General features: G+C 45.1%; 1 protein-coding gene across 1 annotated transcript in view; it reads left to right on the top strand.

Moving 5' to 3' along the window:
- The window catches only part of LOC141073071 (uncharacterized), a 47,435-nt gene extending 29,217 nt beyond the window's left edge, over positions 1 to 18,218 (top strand). Inside the window, exons 10-12 of the mRNA XM_073560399.1 lie at positions 5,192 to 5,395; positions 5,619 to 5,878; positions 17,526 to 18,218. Of these exons, the coding sequence (XP_073416500.1) occupies positions 5,192 to 5,395; positions 5,619 to 5,878; positions 17,526 to 18,115 (1,054 nt within the window). The 3' untranslated portion in view covers positions 18,116 to 18,218. The remainder of the gene's footprint in view (positions 1 to 5,191; positions 5,396 to 5,618; positions 5,879 to 17,525) is intronic.
- The last annotated feature ends 247 nt before the right edge of the window (positions 18,219 to 18,465 follow it).

Below are 18,465 nucleotides of genomic sequence, written 5' to 3'. Positions count from 1 at the left end.
AGCAGGGGACAAGAAGAAAGGGTTTCCAAATTTGGGGCCGGCAGCATTTAAAGGCCCTTTCGGAATAGGAGGTTTTTTCAGAGGAGATCACCGAGGGAACAAAAGTGGGATGACAAAAGAAGAGCGAGAGGGTTCTTCTTTAGTAACTCATCCCGAGACAAAAAGCCCTCCAAGTGACAGTTCGCCCAGGTTGGGGGGGAAGGTTAAACCTTTTCCTTCCAGCCTGGAGGAGAATCTCAATCAACCCATGGATAGTAAACCTAATCCAAGAGGGCCTAAGAATAGACTTTCTCTTCCACCTCAAAAGTATGTAATAACGCCGCTGAGATCCAGTACGCAAGAACAGGAAGCTCTAGAAAGCGAGGTCCTAGGCCTAGTAAAAAAAGGAGTCCTCCAGGAGGTTCCCCTGCAGGATATAGGCAGAGGGTTCTACTCCTCTCTTTTTCTAGTAACCAAACCAGACGGCACCTTTCGAATGATCATAAATCTGAAAAAGTTAAATGAATACGTCAGGAATCAGAGCTTCAAAATGGAGTCGATCAGGTCCACCACCAAAATCCTGTTCCCAAACTGCTACATGACGGGGTTAGATCTCAGCGACGCCTATTAGCACGTCCCTATCCGCAAAGACTCCAGAAAATATCTCAGATTAGCAGTCTCAATAAAGGGCAAGGTGAAAGAATTCCAGTACAGAGCCCTGCCGTTCGGAATATCGATAGCCCCGCGGGTATTTACGAAAATAGTTGCAGAAATGATGGCTCATATAAGGGAACAAGACCTAGTAATAGTCCTGTGTCTAGATGATTTCCTAATAGCAGGCAGATCTGCTCAAAAATGCAGAGAACAGAGGGACAGGGTGATGGACACTACAAGGCCTAGGCTGGCTTCTAAATCTAAAAAAATCAAGATTGGAGCCCAGCAGGGTACAAGAATTCTTGGGCCTAACACTGGACTCAAACATTCAGGAGTGTCGCCTCCCTGACCACAAGAAGGTGAAAATCGCTCAAATTAGAGTAAGAGCAATCCAAAATCCCTCTATGACATTAAGGAAAGCTATGTCACTGCTGGGTTCCCTATCCGCCTGCCTGCCAGCAGTCCAATGGGCTCAGTTACACACGAGAGATCTCCAGTGGGACGTATTAGCCAACCAGGCAGCAATAGGGGGACACCTAGAGGGTCGTATTACCCTAAATTCAAGAACTATTCATTCCCTAGCTTGGTGGGGAAACCAGGAAAATCTGTCCAAAGGGATCCCCTGGGTAACAAAGATAACACACATAGTGACAACGGATGCCAGTCCCACGCGATAGGGAGCACACATGAACAACGAGGTGGCTCAGGACGTGTGGGGAGGTTAAGAACTAAAAGCCTCCTCAAACCAAAAAGAGCTTCTAGCGGTAGGCTATGCACTAACACACTTCCTACCCCTGCTCCAGAATCACCATGTATGCATTCTTTCGGACAATCGAGTCACAGTGGCCTATATAAATCATCGGGGAAACCAGGTCCCAAGCCCTAATGGACACATCCGCCAGAGTCCTCAAACTAGTGGAGGCAAACCTGCTATCTCTATCAGCCCTACACATCCGGGGTACAGAGAATCAAAGGGCAGACTTTCTGAGCCGCACCCAATTACGACAAGGGGAATGGGTACTAAAGTGGTCCATTTTTTGACAGATTGTAAAAACGTGGGGGACCCCGGACATGGATCTGTTTGCCGATTTCAAAAACAAAAAAGTAGAAACCTTCTGCTCCCTAGATCCCAGGGGGAATCCTCTAACTCTGGACGCGTTTATGCTCCCATGGACACAGAGTCTGACATATGTCTTTCCCCCGATCATGCTCATCCCAGCGGTCCTAAGGAAAGTCGGGGAGGACGGGGCAAGAATGATACTGATAGCCCCTTTCTGGCCCAAAAGAACCTGGTTTTCCTGGCTAAGAATGCTCTCAGTAACCGACCCATGGATCCTACCGGATCTCCCGGACCTGCTATCGCATGGCCCAGTGTTACACCCTCGTGCACCGAACCTCCATTTAACAGCATGGAATTTGAGAGGGTGCTGATGAGGGATGGGATTTTCAGACAACCTGATAACTACATTACAAAAAAGTAGGAAACCGGTTACGATGAGAGCTTATGGCAGAACATGGAAAAAATTCCTATCCGCTTCTATGGCAAAGGTTCAGGACGGGTTTCAGATTGATAAGATCCTAGAATTTCTACAAATGGGCCTAGAACAGGGTCTGGCGGTCAACACACTAAAAGTACAAATAGCGACGTTAGGCGCCCTCTATAACCATGATGTGGCAGGTGACCCTTGGGTAGCATGATTTATTAAGGCCGCAACCAGATCTAGGCCAATAGCTAGTCAAAGGTTACTGTCTTGGGACCTGAATCTTGTACTTTCAACACTGACAGGCTCTCCGTTCGAACCAATTCACTCGGCATCCCTAAAAATCCTATCATTTAAAACGGTGCTTCTGGTGGCACTAACATCAGCTCGAAGAGTGAGCGATATTCAAGCCTTATCAGCAGGGCCACCTTTTACAAAAATTCTAGAGTATAGTCATCCTAAAACCTGACCCGGCCTATCTACCTAAAGTATCATCACATTTCCACAGGTCCCAAGAGGTAGTCCTTCCTTCCTTCTGCCCAAATCCAAAAAATAAGGGAGAAGAATGTTTCCACACTTTAGATGTAAAAAGGTGCCTAGTACAGTACTTAGAGGCCACCAAAAAATGTAGGAAGGAAGGCTCTCTCTTTGTGTGTTTCCAAGGTCCTCGGAAGGGGCTCAAGGCATCCAAGAGTACCCTGGCAAGGTGGATAAGGGATGCGATTGCCCTGGCATATTCATCCAGTGGAAATACCATCCCGGAAGGGCTGAGAGCCCATTCCACAAGGGCAATGGCGACCTCATGGGCTGAAAGATCTGAGGTATCGATAGAACAAATCTGTAAGGCGGCCACCTGGTCATCACCTTCAACCTTTTTCAGGCACTATAGATTAGATCTAGCCTCTACGTCTGACCTGACCTTCGGGAGAAGGGTCCTTCAGGCGGTGGTCCCTCCCTATGCTACCAATCTCTGTAATTCTCTCCATGGTGCTGTCATGGGTGAGAGAGAATAGCTTAGTTACTCACCGATAACAGTGTTTCTCGGAACCCATGACAGCACCCGCTTATTCCCCTCCCCTTCTCGAGTGTGGTGAGCACGTTTTTATTGTTAGTAGAGTGTTTCCGTTTAGGCACGGTGCTTCTTGATAAATAAGCAGTATTATAACATTGTGTATATATTTCTGTTGTCTAACCTGGAGACCCTCTGATGCTCTGTAACCAACTGAAGGCGGAGGAGAGGTACCGCCCTTTTTATCTGTAGGTTCCTGTCCCTGAAGGGCGGATCCCCTCTCTCCGTGGTGCTGTTATGGGTTCCAAGAAACACCGTTATCGGTGAGTAACTAAGCTTGTCCCACCAAAAACGAACCGCCACACAGCGTCAGCAGCGAAAAAATAAAGTTATAGCTCTCAGAATAAAGCGATGCAAAAATAATTTTTTTATATAAAATAGTTTTTATTGTATAAAAGCGCTAAAACATAAAAAAAGATAAATGAGGCATCGCTGTAATCGTACTGATCCGAAGAATAAAACCGCTTTATCAATTTTACCACACGCGGAACGGTGTAAACGCACCCCCTTCAAAAGAAATTCATGAAATGCTGGTTTTTGTTCATTCTGCGTCACAAAAATCGGAATTAAAAGCGATCAAAAAATGTCACGTGCCCGGAAATGGTACCAATAAAAACGTCAACTCGTCCCGCAAAAAAACAAGACCTCACATGACTGAGTCAAAATATGGAAAAATTATAGCTCTCAAAATATTTTTTGCAATAAAAAGCGTCTTTAGAGTGTGACAGCTGCCAAACATAAAAACCCGCTATAATGCCTCTTTCACACGTCCTGATGTTTCCGGTACTGGAGATGTCAGTGTCCGTGTGTGTAATACTTGCGGCACACCTGAGGCATGTTTTTGCCACATCAGTACCACAAGGACGGGCGCCAGGGAAGAAGCATTGAAGGAAGCGCTTTTACCCGGCGCCAGGTGCTGAACACAGCTCTCGTCATTCTCCCCTGCTCTGCCGACTCTTTCCAAAATGGGGTCACTTGTGGGGGGTTTCCACTGTTTAGGCACATCAGGGGCTCTCCAAACGCGACATGGCGTCCAATCTCAATTCCAGCCAATTCTGCGTTGAAAAAGTCAAACAGCGCTCCTTCCCTTCTGAGCTCTGCCATGCGCCGAAATAGTGGTTTACCTGCACATATGGGGTATCGGCCTACTCAGGACAAATTGCACAATAACTTTTGGGGTCCAGTTTCTCCTGTTACCCTTGGGAAAATAAAACAAATTGGATCTGGAGTAAATTTTTGGTGAGAAAAAGTGAAATATTCATTTTATTGTTTAACCATTCAAAAAATTCCTGTGAAGCACCTGAAGGGTTAATAAACTTCTTGAATGTGGTTTTGAGCACCTTGAGGGGTGCAGTTTTTAGAATGGTGTCACTTTTGGGTATTTTCTATCATATAGACCCCTCAAAGTGACTTCAAATGTGATGTGGTCCCTAAAAATAAAATGGTGTTGTAAAAATGAGAAATCGCTCTTTGACTTTTAACCCTTATAACTTCAAAAAAAAATTTTGGTTCCCAAATTGTGCTGATGTAAAGTAAACATGTGGGAAATGTTACTTATTAAGTCTTTTGGGTGCCATATCTCAGATTTAAGGGCATGAAAATTCAAAGTTGGAAAATTGCGACATTTTCTAAATTCTTGCCAAATTTCCATTTTTTTCACAAATAAATGCAAGTTATATCGAAGAAATGTTACCACTAACGTGAAGTACAATATGTCACGAGAAAACAGTGTCAGAATCACCGGGATCCATGGAAGCTCCAGAGTTATTACCTCATAAAGGGACAGTGGTCAGAATTGTAAACATTGGCCCGGTCATTGTTGAAAGCGTGTTGGGCAGATCTGTGAGTGCAATAAATTGTGGACCATCAGTGCCAGGTTTGTGGCCAGGTACAAATGGAACGATATGTTCATGATTTCACTGCGACCAGAGATCTGCCGAACAATCTTTGAACAATTCTCTGCATGTAAAGGGGCCTTTACCCACACTAACAATTTCCTTCTTCTCAGGTTCAACCTGCCCCTTGTGACATGGAAGATGGCAATGTCTGCGTATGAGCATTGGGCAGATGAGATGGCAAGGGACAGTAGATCCATCACGGATAAATATGTGTATTATGTGGACCTTAAGCATGAGATTTACACCCCAGATTTGGTTGAGGGAATGAAAAAATTGATGAAAATAAAGGCAAACGAGGAAGGAGAAACATCTGGGTAAGAGTACTGACCAAATGCACAGACAGCGCCACCAACCGCCTGCCATAGGACCAGATTAGAGCAGTAACTGTATTCGAGTTCATTCCAGTGATTTCCCTGACATGTCCACCATGCTCATTTTGAAAATGCACCATATGCTAATGCAGAGAGAGGCATTCAGGTAGGTCATCAAGCCTAAAAGTCCTTGAAAAACCCTTTAACTTACCTCTCATTTTCACAGAAATGTCGCCAAGAGGGCGAGGACCAGCAGTGACGGTCCGAGCAGAGAGCGCCAAAGTGACGAGGGAGAGAGCAGCAGCGACGAGAGTGAAGGTCCACGTAATTTCTTGTACCAGAGGCTGACGGATAAGTGCCCTGTACGGATCAATACTTCACCACCATCAATAAAGCTATGTAAAGAAGTAAACCTGAAACATGCCAAGTTTCTGCAAAAAAAATGGACCTTTATGCAGAGAAGATTAAGAGTAATACATGCAGCTGGTAAGTTTAAGGGTTTTTCCCCCTTTCTTTTCATTTCCAGTCTATGTGCAGTAGCTAGCACTGTGTTCCAGGCCTATGCATACAGAAATTACCATATTTTTTGGATTTTAAGACGCACTTTTTGGTTTCGCCCAAATTGGGGGGGAGGAACGGGGGGGGGCACGTATCACAATCTGTGCATGCGCCGCCTCCGCGGCCATTTTCTGGCAGTCTGAACACAAGAGCATGCATTGCCGAGAGGATATGGATAATGGCGGCACCCACCAGAAAGTGCCGCAACTCCCCACGCAGCTCCGGGCTTTGCCCCCACCCCCTGTGGATTTGAGAAGCCACTGCATGCACCCCCCTTGGTAAGCCATAGGGGGCTATGTGCATGGATGGGGGATATATGTACCAGGATGGAGGACATACAGTGTATATACCAGGATGGGGACATATATATCAGGAGGGGGAACATATAAACCAGGACGGTAGACATATATGCCAGGACAGTAGACATATATACCAGGATGGGGGCCATATATGCCAGGACAGCAGACATATATACCAGGATGGGGGCCATATATGCCAGGACAGTAGCCATATATATGCCAGGACAGTAGCCATATATGCCAGGACAGTAGCCATATATATACCAGGACAGTAGCCATATATACCAGGATGGGGGCCATATATGCCAGGACAGTAGCCATATATACCAGGATGTGGGCCATGTATGCCAGGACAGTAGCCATATATGCCAAGACAGTAGCCATATATACCAGGATGGGGGCCATGTATGCCAGGACAGTAGCCATATATACCAGGACAGTAGACATAGATTCAAGATTCAAAGAAGCTTTATTGGCAGGACTAAATACACATTTGTTTTGCCAAAGCAAGTGTACAAAAGGGAATAGGGATAGGGACTGTAGGGATGTTGGGAAGGGGCTGTAGGAAAGGTGGGTGGGGGCAGATCCAGGATGGGGGCTATAGAAGTCCATGGCATAGGGAAAGTGGATGGGGGCCGATCCAGGATGGGGGCTATAGAAGTCCATGGCATAGGGAAGGTGGATGGGGGGATGGGGCATATCCAGGGTGGGGGCCATAGAAGTCCATGGCATATCATAGTTCTCTTTCTCGCAGTCTATAACATTCGCTCACATACCGCGCCGCTATCTCCACTGCTCTCTCTTCTTCCCCCAGCAGGATATATGTTTTCTCTTCCTCCTTCATGGTGATGAAATCCGGGAAGAGTTGTGAGAGTCTCCTGAAGTGAATGTCCCTCACTGCTGAGTATTTGGAGCAGTGTAGCAGGAAGTGGGTCTCATCCTCCAGGGCCTCCTGGTCACAGTGTTGGCACAGTCTTTCCTCCCTGGGCTTGTAGCTCTGCCTGTGTCGGCCGACCTCGATGGCCAGACTGTGGGCACTGAGTCTATATCGGCTCAGGATCTTGCGGTCTTTGGGGTCCGGGAGTTTCTCCAGATATGGGGCCAGTCTGTAGTCTCTCTGTAGACTCCGGTACATGGTCAGTTTCTGTGAGCTGATGATGGCGTTCTTCCAGTCACTTACGTACCTCTCCTGACCTTCATCTACCATCTTCCTGATTCCGGCTTTTGTCAGGTTGTTGTGATTGGTGTTCTGGTCAGGTTGGGTTTGGGTGAGCTGTTCCGAGGGTCCTGGTTTTTCTGTTTCACCTACATGTGTCAGGGCTTTATGGTGATGGGAGCTTGGATTGCTCCTACGTAGGTGAGCCCGGAATGACAGTGCCCTCTTTAGGACCGTTAGGTGTAGAGGGAATCTGCCCAGCTTGGCCCGGCAAGCATTGTTGGAGGTACTCCGATGGACTTGGAGAAGGTGCTTGCAGAATTCCAGGTGGAATATTTCTGTTGGGCTGGAATCCCACCTTGATCAGTCTGAGTAGGTGTGAGGGCCCCAGACTTCGCTGCCATACAGGAGGATTGGGGCGATGACAGAGTCAAAGATTTTTAACCAGACCCTCACTGGTGGCTTTAGATGATAGAGTTTCCATCGGATGGCATAGAAGGTTTTGCTGGCCTTGTCTTTCAGGGTCTCTATGGCTTGTTTGAAGCTCCCTTACCGGTGAGCCTCTAGGCCCAGGTAGGTATATTTGTCCGTTCCTGTAAGGGCGCAGTTGTTGAGGACAAATGAAGGGTGCTGGTCTGATTTTCTCTTTCTCTTCTGGAACACCATGATGTTGGTTTTCTTTAGGTTGACCGGAAGTGCCCAGGTGGAGCTGAATTTCTCTAAGATTTTCAGGTTTTCTTGGAGTCCTTTCTCGGTTGGTGACAGAAGCAGCAGGTCATCTGCATACAGCAGGAATTTCACCTGCGCGTCATGGAGGGTGAGTCCTGGTGCTGTGGAAGATTCCAGAGCGGTAGCCAGCTCATTGATGTAAATGTGGAAGAGCGTTGGGCTTAGGCTGCAGCCTTGTCTGACTCCCCGGCTCTGCTGGAAATAGGCCGTTCTTTTACCGTTCACACTCACACTGCAGAGGTTCTCGGTGTAGGAGCTTTTGATGACATCATAGTTCTTTCCTCCTATTCCGCTCTCCAGCAGTTTCAGGAATAAGCCTGGGTGCCACACCGAATCAAAGGCCTTTTTAAAGTCCACAAAACAGGCGTATATCTTCCCGTTCTTTGTATTGTGGACATGGCTCTGAATAAGGCTGTGCAGGGTGTAGATGTGGTTAGTGGTGCGGTTGGTTTGGCATGAACCCTGCTTGGCTCTTGCTGAGGACGTTGTGCTCGGTGAGGAAACTGAGGATCCTCTTGTTCAGGATGCTATTGAACAGTTTTCCCAGGTTGCTGCTGACACATTCCTCTGTAGTTGGCAGGGTCGTACCTGTCCCCATTCTTGTGGATGGGTGTGATGAGGCCTTGGTTCCAGGTACGAGGGAAGTAGCCAGCACTTAGCACAATATTGAAGAGTTTAACCATTGCGGCCTGTATTTCTGGTGGGATTCCATCCAGGCCACCGGCTTTTCTACATCTTATGGAAGAGATTCTCTCTGCAACTTCCTGTAGTGTGATTGGTGTATCCACGGGGTTTTGGAGGTTTTTTTACTTTTTCCTCCATTGCTTTTAGTTTTGCCATTATGCTTTCCTGTTCTTGGCTTAGTTCTTCCTTTGGGATGTCTTTATAGAGGTCTCTGAAGTACTGGAGCCAGATGTTGCCATTTTGGATATGGATGTTGTTTTTCTTGTCTTTTGTGCCCATGTGGTTCCATAGTTCCCAGAAGGAGTTGTCTTGGAGTGCGTCTTGGAGTTGGTTAAGTTTGGTGGAGATGTAACTCTGCTTCTTCCTCTTGAGGATGGTTTTATACTGCCTTTGTATGGTTTCATAGGCTTCCCTCAGACCCGGGTTGTTGGGGTCTGTGTTTCTTTTTTTTGGCTGTTCTCAGGGTCTTCCGTACGGCTTTACATTCTCTGTCAAACCATCCGTTGGTCTGTTTTTCTTTTGATCTCTCGTAGTTGACTTTTTTAAGGTCGGACAGTCTGGCCATTGCATAGAATATATTGTTGAGGTCTTTTGCAGCTTGACTCACTCCCTTTGGGTTAGGCTGGTACTCGTAGTTGTAGAAGTGGTGGAGCATCCGCTGTATTTCAGGTCTGCTGGGAGCCTCTTTATACTTTAATGCCGACATTTTGTGCCATTTATAGGATTGAGGCCGTGTGAAGAGGCCGCTCTGCTGAGGCTTTTGAGTGGATGGTTTCTCTGTAGATTTCAGGTACAGAAGAAGTTGGCTGTGGTCTGACAGGTGCATTTGTGGGGAGACTATGAAGGCGCTGATATTTGCCAGGTTCATATCTGTGATGGCATAATCTACTACACTCCTCCCTACATGGGAGTTTAGTGTACACCTCCCTAAGGAGTCTCCTTTGGTTCGTCCATTAAGAATATGAAGTCCTAAGCTTCTACATACGTTCAGGAGCTTTTTACCACTTTTGTTGACTGTACTGTCATAGCTGTTTCTCTCTGTGACTACTGAGTCTTGGCTGTCATTCTCTGCTCCAAATATGTAGATGTTCCCGTCCGTGGTCAGGAACTCTTTTTCTCTCCCTGTTCTTGCATTGAGGTCTCCAAAGATGAGAACTTTGCCCAGGGCTTGATAGTGGGCGGCTTCTCTTTGTAGGATCTCGAAGCAGTCTGGATTGAAGTAGGGTGTCTCTGGTGGTGGCACAGAGGTGGACATCAGACTGAGAGGTGAGGATGGAGCTGCTGATCCTGATCCATATGTGGCTGCCTCCTCTCTTCACCGGTTTGATGTACTGGTGGAGCTCCTCTTTATACCAGATCAGTATTCCTCCTGAGCTCCCGCCCTGTTTGACGTTTTTATTTTTCAGGGCAGGGACAGAGATTTCCCTGTATCCGATGGGCACCAGAGATTCGTCTTCGGCTCTGGTCCATGTTTCCAGGAGGATCTGAATGTCTATATTTTTCAGTCTTTGTATAAAGTCATGGTCATTTGTTTTACATCCAAAGGCCGAGGTGTTGAGACCCTGAATATTCCAGCTGCTGATTGTAAGTGAAGTCATTTTTCTATATATTTTGGGTGTATATACCTTGTAATGAGTGTGGCTATTAGGACAAACTGGATTTCTGACTGCTTTGTTGATGTGCTTGGTTCCATCCAGTCACATTAGTTTCCTGCATAGTGCACTGAGCAGGGTTGTTATCTCATCCATATCTCTGCATGTATCTGTATGAGGTCGGTGGACCCTTCCGTGGAGGTCTCCTCCTCTGATGGTCTGATTTTGGGTGAAGAGCTCTGTTTCCAGCTTCTGGAGACAGGATTGGGGTTTTCGGCCTTTTTATTGTTGGGGGTCTTTCAGTGTGATTATGGTCACTGTTGAGTCCAGACCTCGGTCCTCTGTTCAGTACAATGTCTTTCAGCTCTTTGGCCAGGAGGCTGACCCCTTGTTTGTTGAGGTGCTTATTATCATACAGGTGATGGTGGTTTATGGAAAGGTGTGGTGCCAGGGTCACGTTTGGGACAGTCTTGACCCTTTCTGTCAGTTCCATATTGATGCTTTGGGTGGTTTGCCTGGAAATGTCCTATGTTGGGAGCAGAGATGACAGAATGATTTTGCTGTCTGGGAATTTTAGTTTTGCCATCTTTGCTAATTGGATAAGTTGTCCTGCGATCTGCTGGTGCAGGTCTGGCAGATTGTTTGTACCCGTGTTTATGATGATATGGTTTGGGTTGGTAAACCGTGGATTACTGATGACCTCTGTCACCTGTTCAATAGTTGCACAGTGGATTTTTCTGACCCGTTTTCCTGGGAATAGCCGTTGTGTATTTAGGTACTTCCCATTTGAGTCCATTATTAGGACAATATCAGGACTTTGTGATGTCTGGGGTGGGCTAAGTGGCTGCTGATGGGGGTCTGTGATGCTGGCTTTGCTGGTGGCTGGTTCTCTTCTCTCTTCCATCTCTGGTTTCTGGTTCACTTTTATTGGTTTCAGGATTGGTCATATTGGTTATTGTTGTGCTGTTATTTGGCATCTCCACATTCTGGTCAGTGGAGGCCATGCTGTCTGCTCTCTGGCTTGTTTCCATTGCCCCCTGCTGGGTCAGATGTCCAGGGGTCTGCTTTGTTTTTAGTTCTGCGATCTCCTTTCTGAATCTTTCATTGTCATTTTGTAATTCCGCATTTCTTCTCTTATCTTCTGTAGAGCTGACTTGTACTCGCATTTCAGTTTATTGATCTCACTTGTTACTTGGTCATTTGCATTTCTATGCGAGTTTCTTTGAAGCTCTTCCCTAATTTTGACCAGGTCTCTTTCTAATTGGGATAGATAGTCTCTGATGGTCTCAGGGGAGAGGTGTGAAGTGTTGGGGGTTGACGAGCTGAGCCTGGAGGGCTCTGTAGAGATGGGACATATATGCCAGGACAGTAGCCATATATATGCCAGGACAGTAGCCATATATATTCCAGGACAGTAGACATATATGCCTGGCCAGTAGACATATATGCCAGGACAGGAGCCATATATGCCAGGACAGGAGCCATATATGCCAGGACAGGAGCCATATATGCCAGGACAGGAGCCATATATGCCAGGACAGGAGCCATATATGCCAGGACAGGAGCCATATATGCCAGGACAGGAGCCATATATGCCAGGACAGGAGCCATATATGCCAGGACAGTAGACATATATGCCAGGACAGTAGCCATATATGCCAGGACGGGGGCCATATATGTCAGGACAGTAGCCATATATAAATAGAAAGAAATAGCCAGCTCACCAGAGATCAAGCGCAGAAACTCGGAGCTCCGTGCGGACCAACGTCATAGACCATAGAAGGAAAGTTCTGCTCCAGCTGCTATTAAAATCTTCTTTAATGAAAAACCATTAAAACATACAATGGTGAAGACTCTCCATATAACCTCACCACAACAGAGATGACAGGCTACGCGTTTCGACCAGACGGTCTTTGTCAAAGCCATGGTCGAAACGCGTAGCCTGTCATCTCTGTTGTGGTGAGGTTATATGGAGAGTCTTCACCATTGTATGTTTTAATGGTTTTTCATTAAAGAAGATTTTAATAGCAGCTGGAGCAGAACTTTCCTTCAGTAGCCATATATGCCAGGACAGTAGCCATATATATACCAGGACAGCAGACAGATATACCAGGATGGGGGCCATATATTCCAGGACAGTAGCCATATATTCCAGGACAGTAGACATATATACCAGGACAGTAGACAGATATACCAGGATGGGGGCCATATATGCCAGGACAGTAGCCATATATGCCAGGACAGTAGCCATATATGCCAGGACAGTAGCCATATATTCCAGGACAGTAGCCATATATTCCAGGACAGTAGACAGATATACCAGGACAGTAGACAGATATACCAGGATGGGGGCCATATATGCCAGGACAGTAGCCATATATGCCTGGACAGTAGCCATATATGCCTGGACAGTAGCCATATATGCCTGGACAGTAGCCATATATGCCTGGACAGTAGCCATATATGCCTGGACAGTAGCCATATATGCCTGGACAGTAGCCATATATGCCTGGACAGTAGCCATATATGCCTGGACAGTAGCCATATATGCCTGGACAGAAGACATATATGCCAGGACAGTAGCCATATATACCAGGATGGGGGCCATGTATGCCAGGACAGTAGACATGTATGCCAGGACAGTAGCCATATATGCCAGGACAGTAGCCATATATGCCAGGACAGTAGCCATATAGAATCGTAGAGTTGGAAGGGACCTCTGTTATGAGCTCATTTTCTGCTCCACCAGTTGAGAGTTTTCCTTCCGTTCTCCCTCTGGTGGTGACAGGAGGTAGTGAGGTTGGTTTAATTGGTAGTGATCTGCCACCTGATGAGGAAGATAATGATTGGATCTCTGGAGTATCAGACTGGATATAAGGCAGCCGACGCCCTATCCTGTTGCTGGTGATTCAGTCTGCTTCTCAGGTCTTGGACTCAGCTCTGTTCCAGTCTTCTCAAGTTAAGTTTGTTTTTGCTAATGTTCACACTTGCTCTTGTTGGTCAATTCAGTTTTTTGTATGGTCGGCTAGCCCTGCTGGGCTGGGCTGAATTTCCACTCATGTCTGTATTTGCCAATTTGCCTTTTTTTGTCCCTTATTAGATTGGCCTCTTTTTGCTCTGTCTCAGAATATTTCAGAGTGCTGATATAGTGGGAGAAGTCTAGTGACTTCAGGGTTAATTTGGCTATCAGTTATGTTGGACATTATTTTTGGTAGGGTTTTTGGCAGATTGCAGACAGTGTCTCTCCTTTCCTGTCCTTTCTAGTTAGTCGGGCCCCATCGTTTGCTCAGCCTGTTTTCCTGCCTTTGTGTGTGTTTTCCTCTTGTTTCACCGTTAATACATGTGGGGGGCTGTCTTTCCTTTGGGGTCTGCTCTAGGGCAGTTAGTTTTCCTCTTCCTGCTTTAGGCTTATGTAACTCCGGTTGTGACGAGGCGTCTAGGACCAACATAGGAACGCTCCACGACTGCTGCTAGTTGTTGTGGTTAGAATCAGGGATCTGCAGTCTGCATAGTTACCAACTTCTCTGGTTTTCTGAGACTTAGCTTGTGTTGCTTTTTTCTCCTCGGTGACCCATTCATAACAGACCTCCTGGGCCATCTGGTCCAACCCCCTGCTCAAAGCAGGTTTCGCTAAATCATCCCAGTCAGATGTCTGTCCAGCCTCTGTTTGAAGACTTCCATTGAAGGAGAACTCACTTCTCGTGGCAGCCTGTTCCACTCATTGATCACTCTAACTGTCAAAAAGTTTTTTCTAATATCTAATCTATGTCTCCTCCCATTCAGTTTCATCCCATTGCTTCTACAGTACTCTTTCCTTGTGCAAATGAGAATAAAGTTGATCCTTCTACAATGTGACAGCCCTTTAGATATTTGTAGACAGCTACTAAGTCTCCTCTCAGTCTTCTCTTTTGCAAACTAAACATTCCCAAATCTTGCAACCTTTCCTCATAAGACAGGGTTTGCAGACCAGTCACCATTCTGGTCGCTCTTTTCTGAACTTGCTCCAGTTTGTTGATGTCTTTTTTAAAATGTGGTGCCCAAAACTGGACACAATATTCCAGATGAGGTCTGACCAAAGAGGAGTAGAGGGCAATAATGACTTCACGTGATCTAGACTGTATGCTTCTGTTAATACATCCTAGAATTGCATTTGCCTTTTTTGCTGCTGCATCACACTGTTGACTCATATTCAGTCTGTGATCTATTAGTATACCCAAGTCTTTTTCACATGTGCTGTTGCTTAGCCCTATTCCTCCCATTCTGTATATGCTTTTTTCATTTTTATTGCCCAGATGTAGTACTTTGCATTTCTCCCTGTTAAAAACCATTCTGTTAGTTGCTGCCCACTTCTCCAGTTTATTTAAATCTTTTTGAATCCTCTCTCTCTCTTCTCTAGTATTAGCTATCCCTCCTAGCTTTGTGTCATCAGCAAATTTAATCAGTTTACCCTCAATTCTGTCATCTAAATCGTTGATAAAGATGTTGAACAATACAGGGCCCAGGACAGAGCCCTGTGCTACCCCACTTGAGACATTCTTCCAACTGGATGTGCAGCTATTTACAACCACTCTTTGGGTCCGATCACTAAGGCAGTTATGAATCCACTTAACAGTTGCCTTGTCCATTCCATACTTAGTCATTTTTTCAATAAGGATTGTATGAGATACTTTGTCAAATGCTTTGCTGAAGTCAAGATATACTATATCTACAGCATTTCCTTGATCCACCCAATCAGTGATTCCGTCATAGAAGGAAATTAAGTTAGTCTGACATGACTTATTAGTTACAAACCCATGCTGACTCTGTTTAATCACTTCATTCTTATCCAGGTACTGACATACATGTTGTTTAATAATTTGTTCAAAGATCTTTCCTGGCATAGAAGTCAGACTCACCGGCCTATAGTTGCCTGGGTCCACCTTCTTCCCCTTTTTGAAGATAGGAACAACATTTGCTCTTCTCCAGTCTTCTGGGACTTCTCCTGTTCTCCAAGAATTTTCAAAGATTATGGAGAGGGGTTCAAAAATTTCTTCTGCTGTCTCCTTCAGTACTCTGTGGTGTAATTCATCTGGACCTGGAGACTTGAATTCATTTAGGTTAGCTAAGTGTTTCCTCACTATCTTTCTGTTTATAGATATCCTGGATTCTTCTATTCCCTTAATAGGACAGTGAAGAACAGTTGATGTTACCTTTCCTTTCTGAGAGAAAACAGATGCAAAATAGGAATTTAAAAGTTCGGCCTTCTCAACATCCTGTCTTACCATTTCATCATTTTCATCCTGTAAAAATCCTATAGCATCTTTGACTTTTCTTTTACTTTTGACATATCCACAAAATCCTTTATTATTGCTTTTGACATCTCTTGCAAGCCTCAATTCATTGTCAGCTTTAATAATCTGATTTGTGCCCTGCAGGTTCTGCAGACAGCATTATATTCTTCTTTAGCTATGCCTCCCTCTTTCCATTTTATAAACATTTCTTTCTTCCTTTTTAGCATGTGCTTAAATTCTGTGTTCATCCATCCTGGTTTCCTTAAATGCTTCCTATTCTTCCCTCTTTTCAGAATTATTAACAATTGTGCTTTGAGAATTTCATTTTTCAAGATTTCCCATCCTTCCTGGACATTTTTGTCTTTAAGGATATCCAGCCATTGGATCCCTCCAATTCTCTTTCTGAATCCCTTAAAAGCTGCCTTTCTGAAATCTAACCTTGGCGTCTGAGTCTTCACAGGTCTTCCTCCTCTACTTGTCCAAAATTCTAAAATAACATGGTCGTTACCTCCTAGGGTCCCAGCCATTTTTACCTCCTCAACCATTTCCTCCCTGTTTATAAGGATTAGATCCAAGGTAGCAGTTCCCCTTGTTTTCTCCCTTACCTTTTGGAAGATAAAGTTGTCAGCAAGAGAGGATAAGAATTTCCTTGTCCTGTTAGTTTTGCCTGAGAGAGATTACCAACAAATATCTGGATAGTTGAAATCTCCCATGACAACTATGTCATATTTTTTGGAGACCTTGGCCATTTGATGCATAAAGAGTTCATCCATATCTTCAGCTTGCACAGGCGGCCTGTAGTAAATGCCTACAATGGTGTCCTTTCCATTGTTCTGTCCTTGTATTCTTACCCAGTTTCCACAGAACTCCCAGTCTCTGAAGCTTCAATCTCTGTGCAGATATACGCGTTTCTAACATACAGTGCGACACCTCCTCCTCGTTTATCAAGTCTGTTTCTTGCAAATAAGTTGTATCCTTCTAGCCTTGTATTCCAATCATGTGTATTGTCCCACCAAGTTTCAGTGATTCCAATGACATCATATTTCTTTTCCTGTGTTAGTAGTTCCAGTTCTCCTTGTTTGTTGCCCATGCTTTGTGCATTAGTATAGAAACATTTTGGTTTGTGATTGGTTTCTCTTTCTCCAATATTTTTATTAATTAGATTCTTTTGTCTTTGTTCTTCCTTTCCACTTCTAATAGCAGAGTTCGATACCAGGACAACAGACATGTATGCCAGAACAGTAGACATATATGCCAGGACAGACATACCAGGATGGGGGCCTTATATGCCAGGACAGTACCCTTGTATGCCAGGACAGTAGCCATATATGCCAGGACAGTAGCCATATATGCCAGGACAGTAGCCATATATGCCAGGACAGTAGCCATATATGCCAGGACAGTAGCCATATATGCCAGGACAGTAGCCATATATGCCAGGACAGTAGCCATATATGCCAGGACAGTAGCCATATATACCAGGACAGCAGACATGTATGCCAGGACAGGACAGTAGCCATGTATGCCAGGACAGTAGCCATGTATGCCAGGACAGTAGCCATGTATGCCAGGACAGTAGCCATGTATGCCAGGACAGTAGCCATGTATGCCAGGACAGGGGCCATATATGCCAGTACAGTAGACATATATGCCAGGATGGGGGGGGGTCATGTACAAGGATGAGGGTCATATATACTGATTATAAGACAGACACTGGCATTATAAGATGGGCCCCATTTAACATAAAAAATTATTTTTTCTTTTTTCACCAAACTTGGGGTGCGTCTTATAAAGTGAAAAATACGGTATGTGTGCTGATTACATTTTTTTTTTTTTTGTATTTAGAATCTTTCAGGAACCCCCCCAGCAGAAAACAGTTGTCAAACTATGTGAAAGGGCAGAGATGGAAAACAAATGTACCGACCATAGTAGAAGTGACGCGTGCTTGGAAACCCCCCAGGAAAAGGAAACAGAACGACTTTTCAGAGGAGATCAAAGATCTTGTGAGGACGCAGAAGTGGAAAGGACTAGTTATAATAGAGGACAGCAGTAAAGGCGGTCATACCGTGAAGACCACCCACGCTTTCAAAAAAGGAGAGGTGGTCTGTGATTATCACGGAGAACTTATGGGTTGTAAAAAAGGGGAAGAACTGCACAGGTCACTGACAGGAATGTCACATATCTACTTTTTTGAACATAAAGGACAAAAATTGTGCATTAATGCAACCAAAGTGCCTTGTGATTGCCACCCAGACATGCCATCCACTTTTGGACGGATGATAAACCATTTGGAGACGATTGACAATCTCAAGCCAAAGGTTCTGGATTGTGGAGATGGAGAGACCCCAACAATTCTCTTTTTTGCCAAGAGAGATCTAAAGCCAGGGACAGAACTGTGTTTTAATTACAGAGTCCGAAGAAACGATTTTCAATAAGGGGGGATTGTTCATGGCTTTACACGTAATTTTTTACATGGGCTCTATTCATGCCTCTGATCCACTGTTTTTTTTTTTTCTATAATAAAGCTGTTATTTTACTGTATAAGTGTTTGTACTAACACTTAATTTCTTCTCAACTTAATCTGCCCATCCTCGTTGCTTCTGACCAGAACACGTGACTGCCACAGCCAATCCAGGCCAGAGAAGGGGACCTTCTTCCATAGCCAGTAATTGCCTAGAGCAGTCACATACTTTGGTCAGGGACCCGTGACAGCAGGGTTGTCCGTTCATACTGTCACCTACACATATAGGGAGAACACACACACACACACGCACAGACACATCTT

The sequence above is a fragment of the Dendrobates tinctorius genome, unplaced genomic scaffold (assembly GCF_039654945.1).
Source record: "Dendrobates tinctorius isolate UK_male_01 unplaced genomic scaffold, ASM3965494v1 ptg000296l, whole genome shotgun sequence".
In the NCBI taxonomy this organism is placed as follows: Eukaryota; Metazoa; Chordata; class Amphibia; order Anura; family Dendrobatidae; genus Dendrobates; species Dendrobates tinctorius.
The sequence above is the reverse complement of the archived record's forward strand: the minus strand, read 5'-3'. Positions and strand labels throughout refer to the sequence as shown.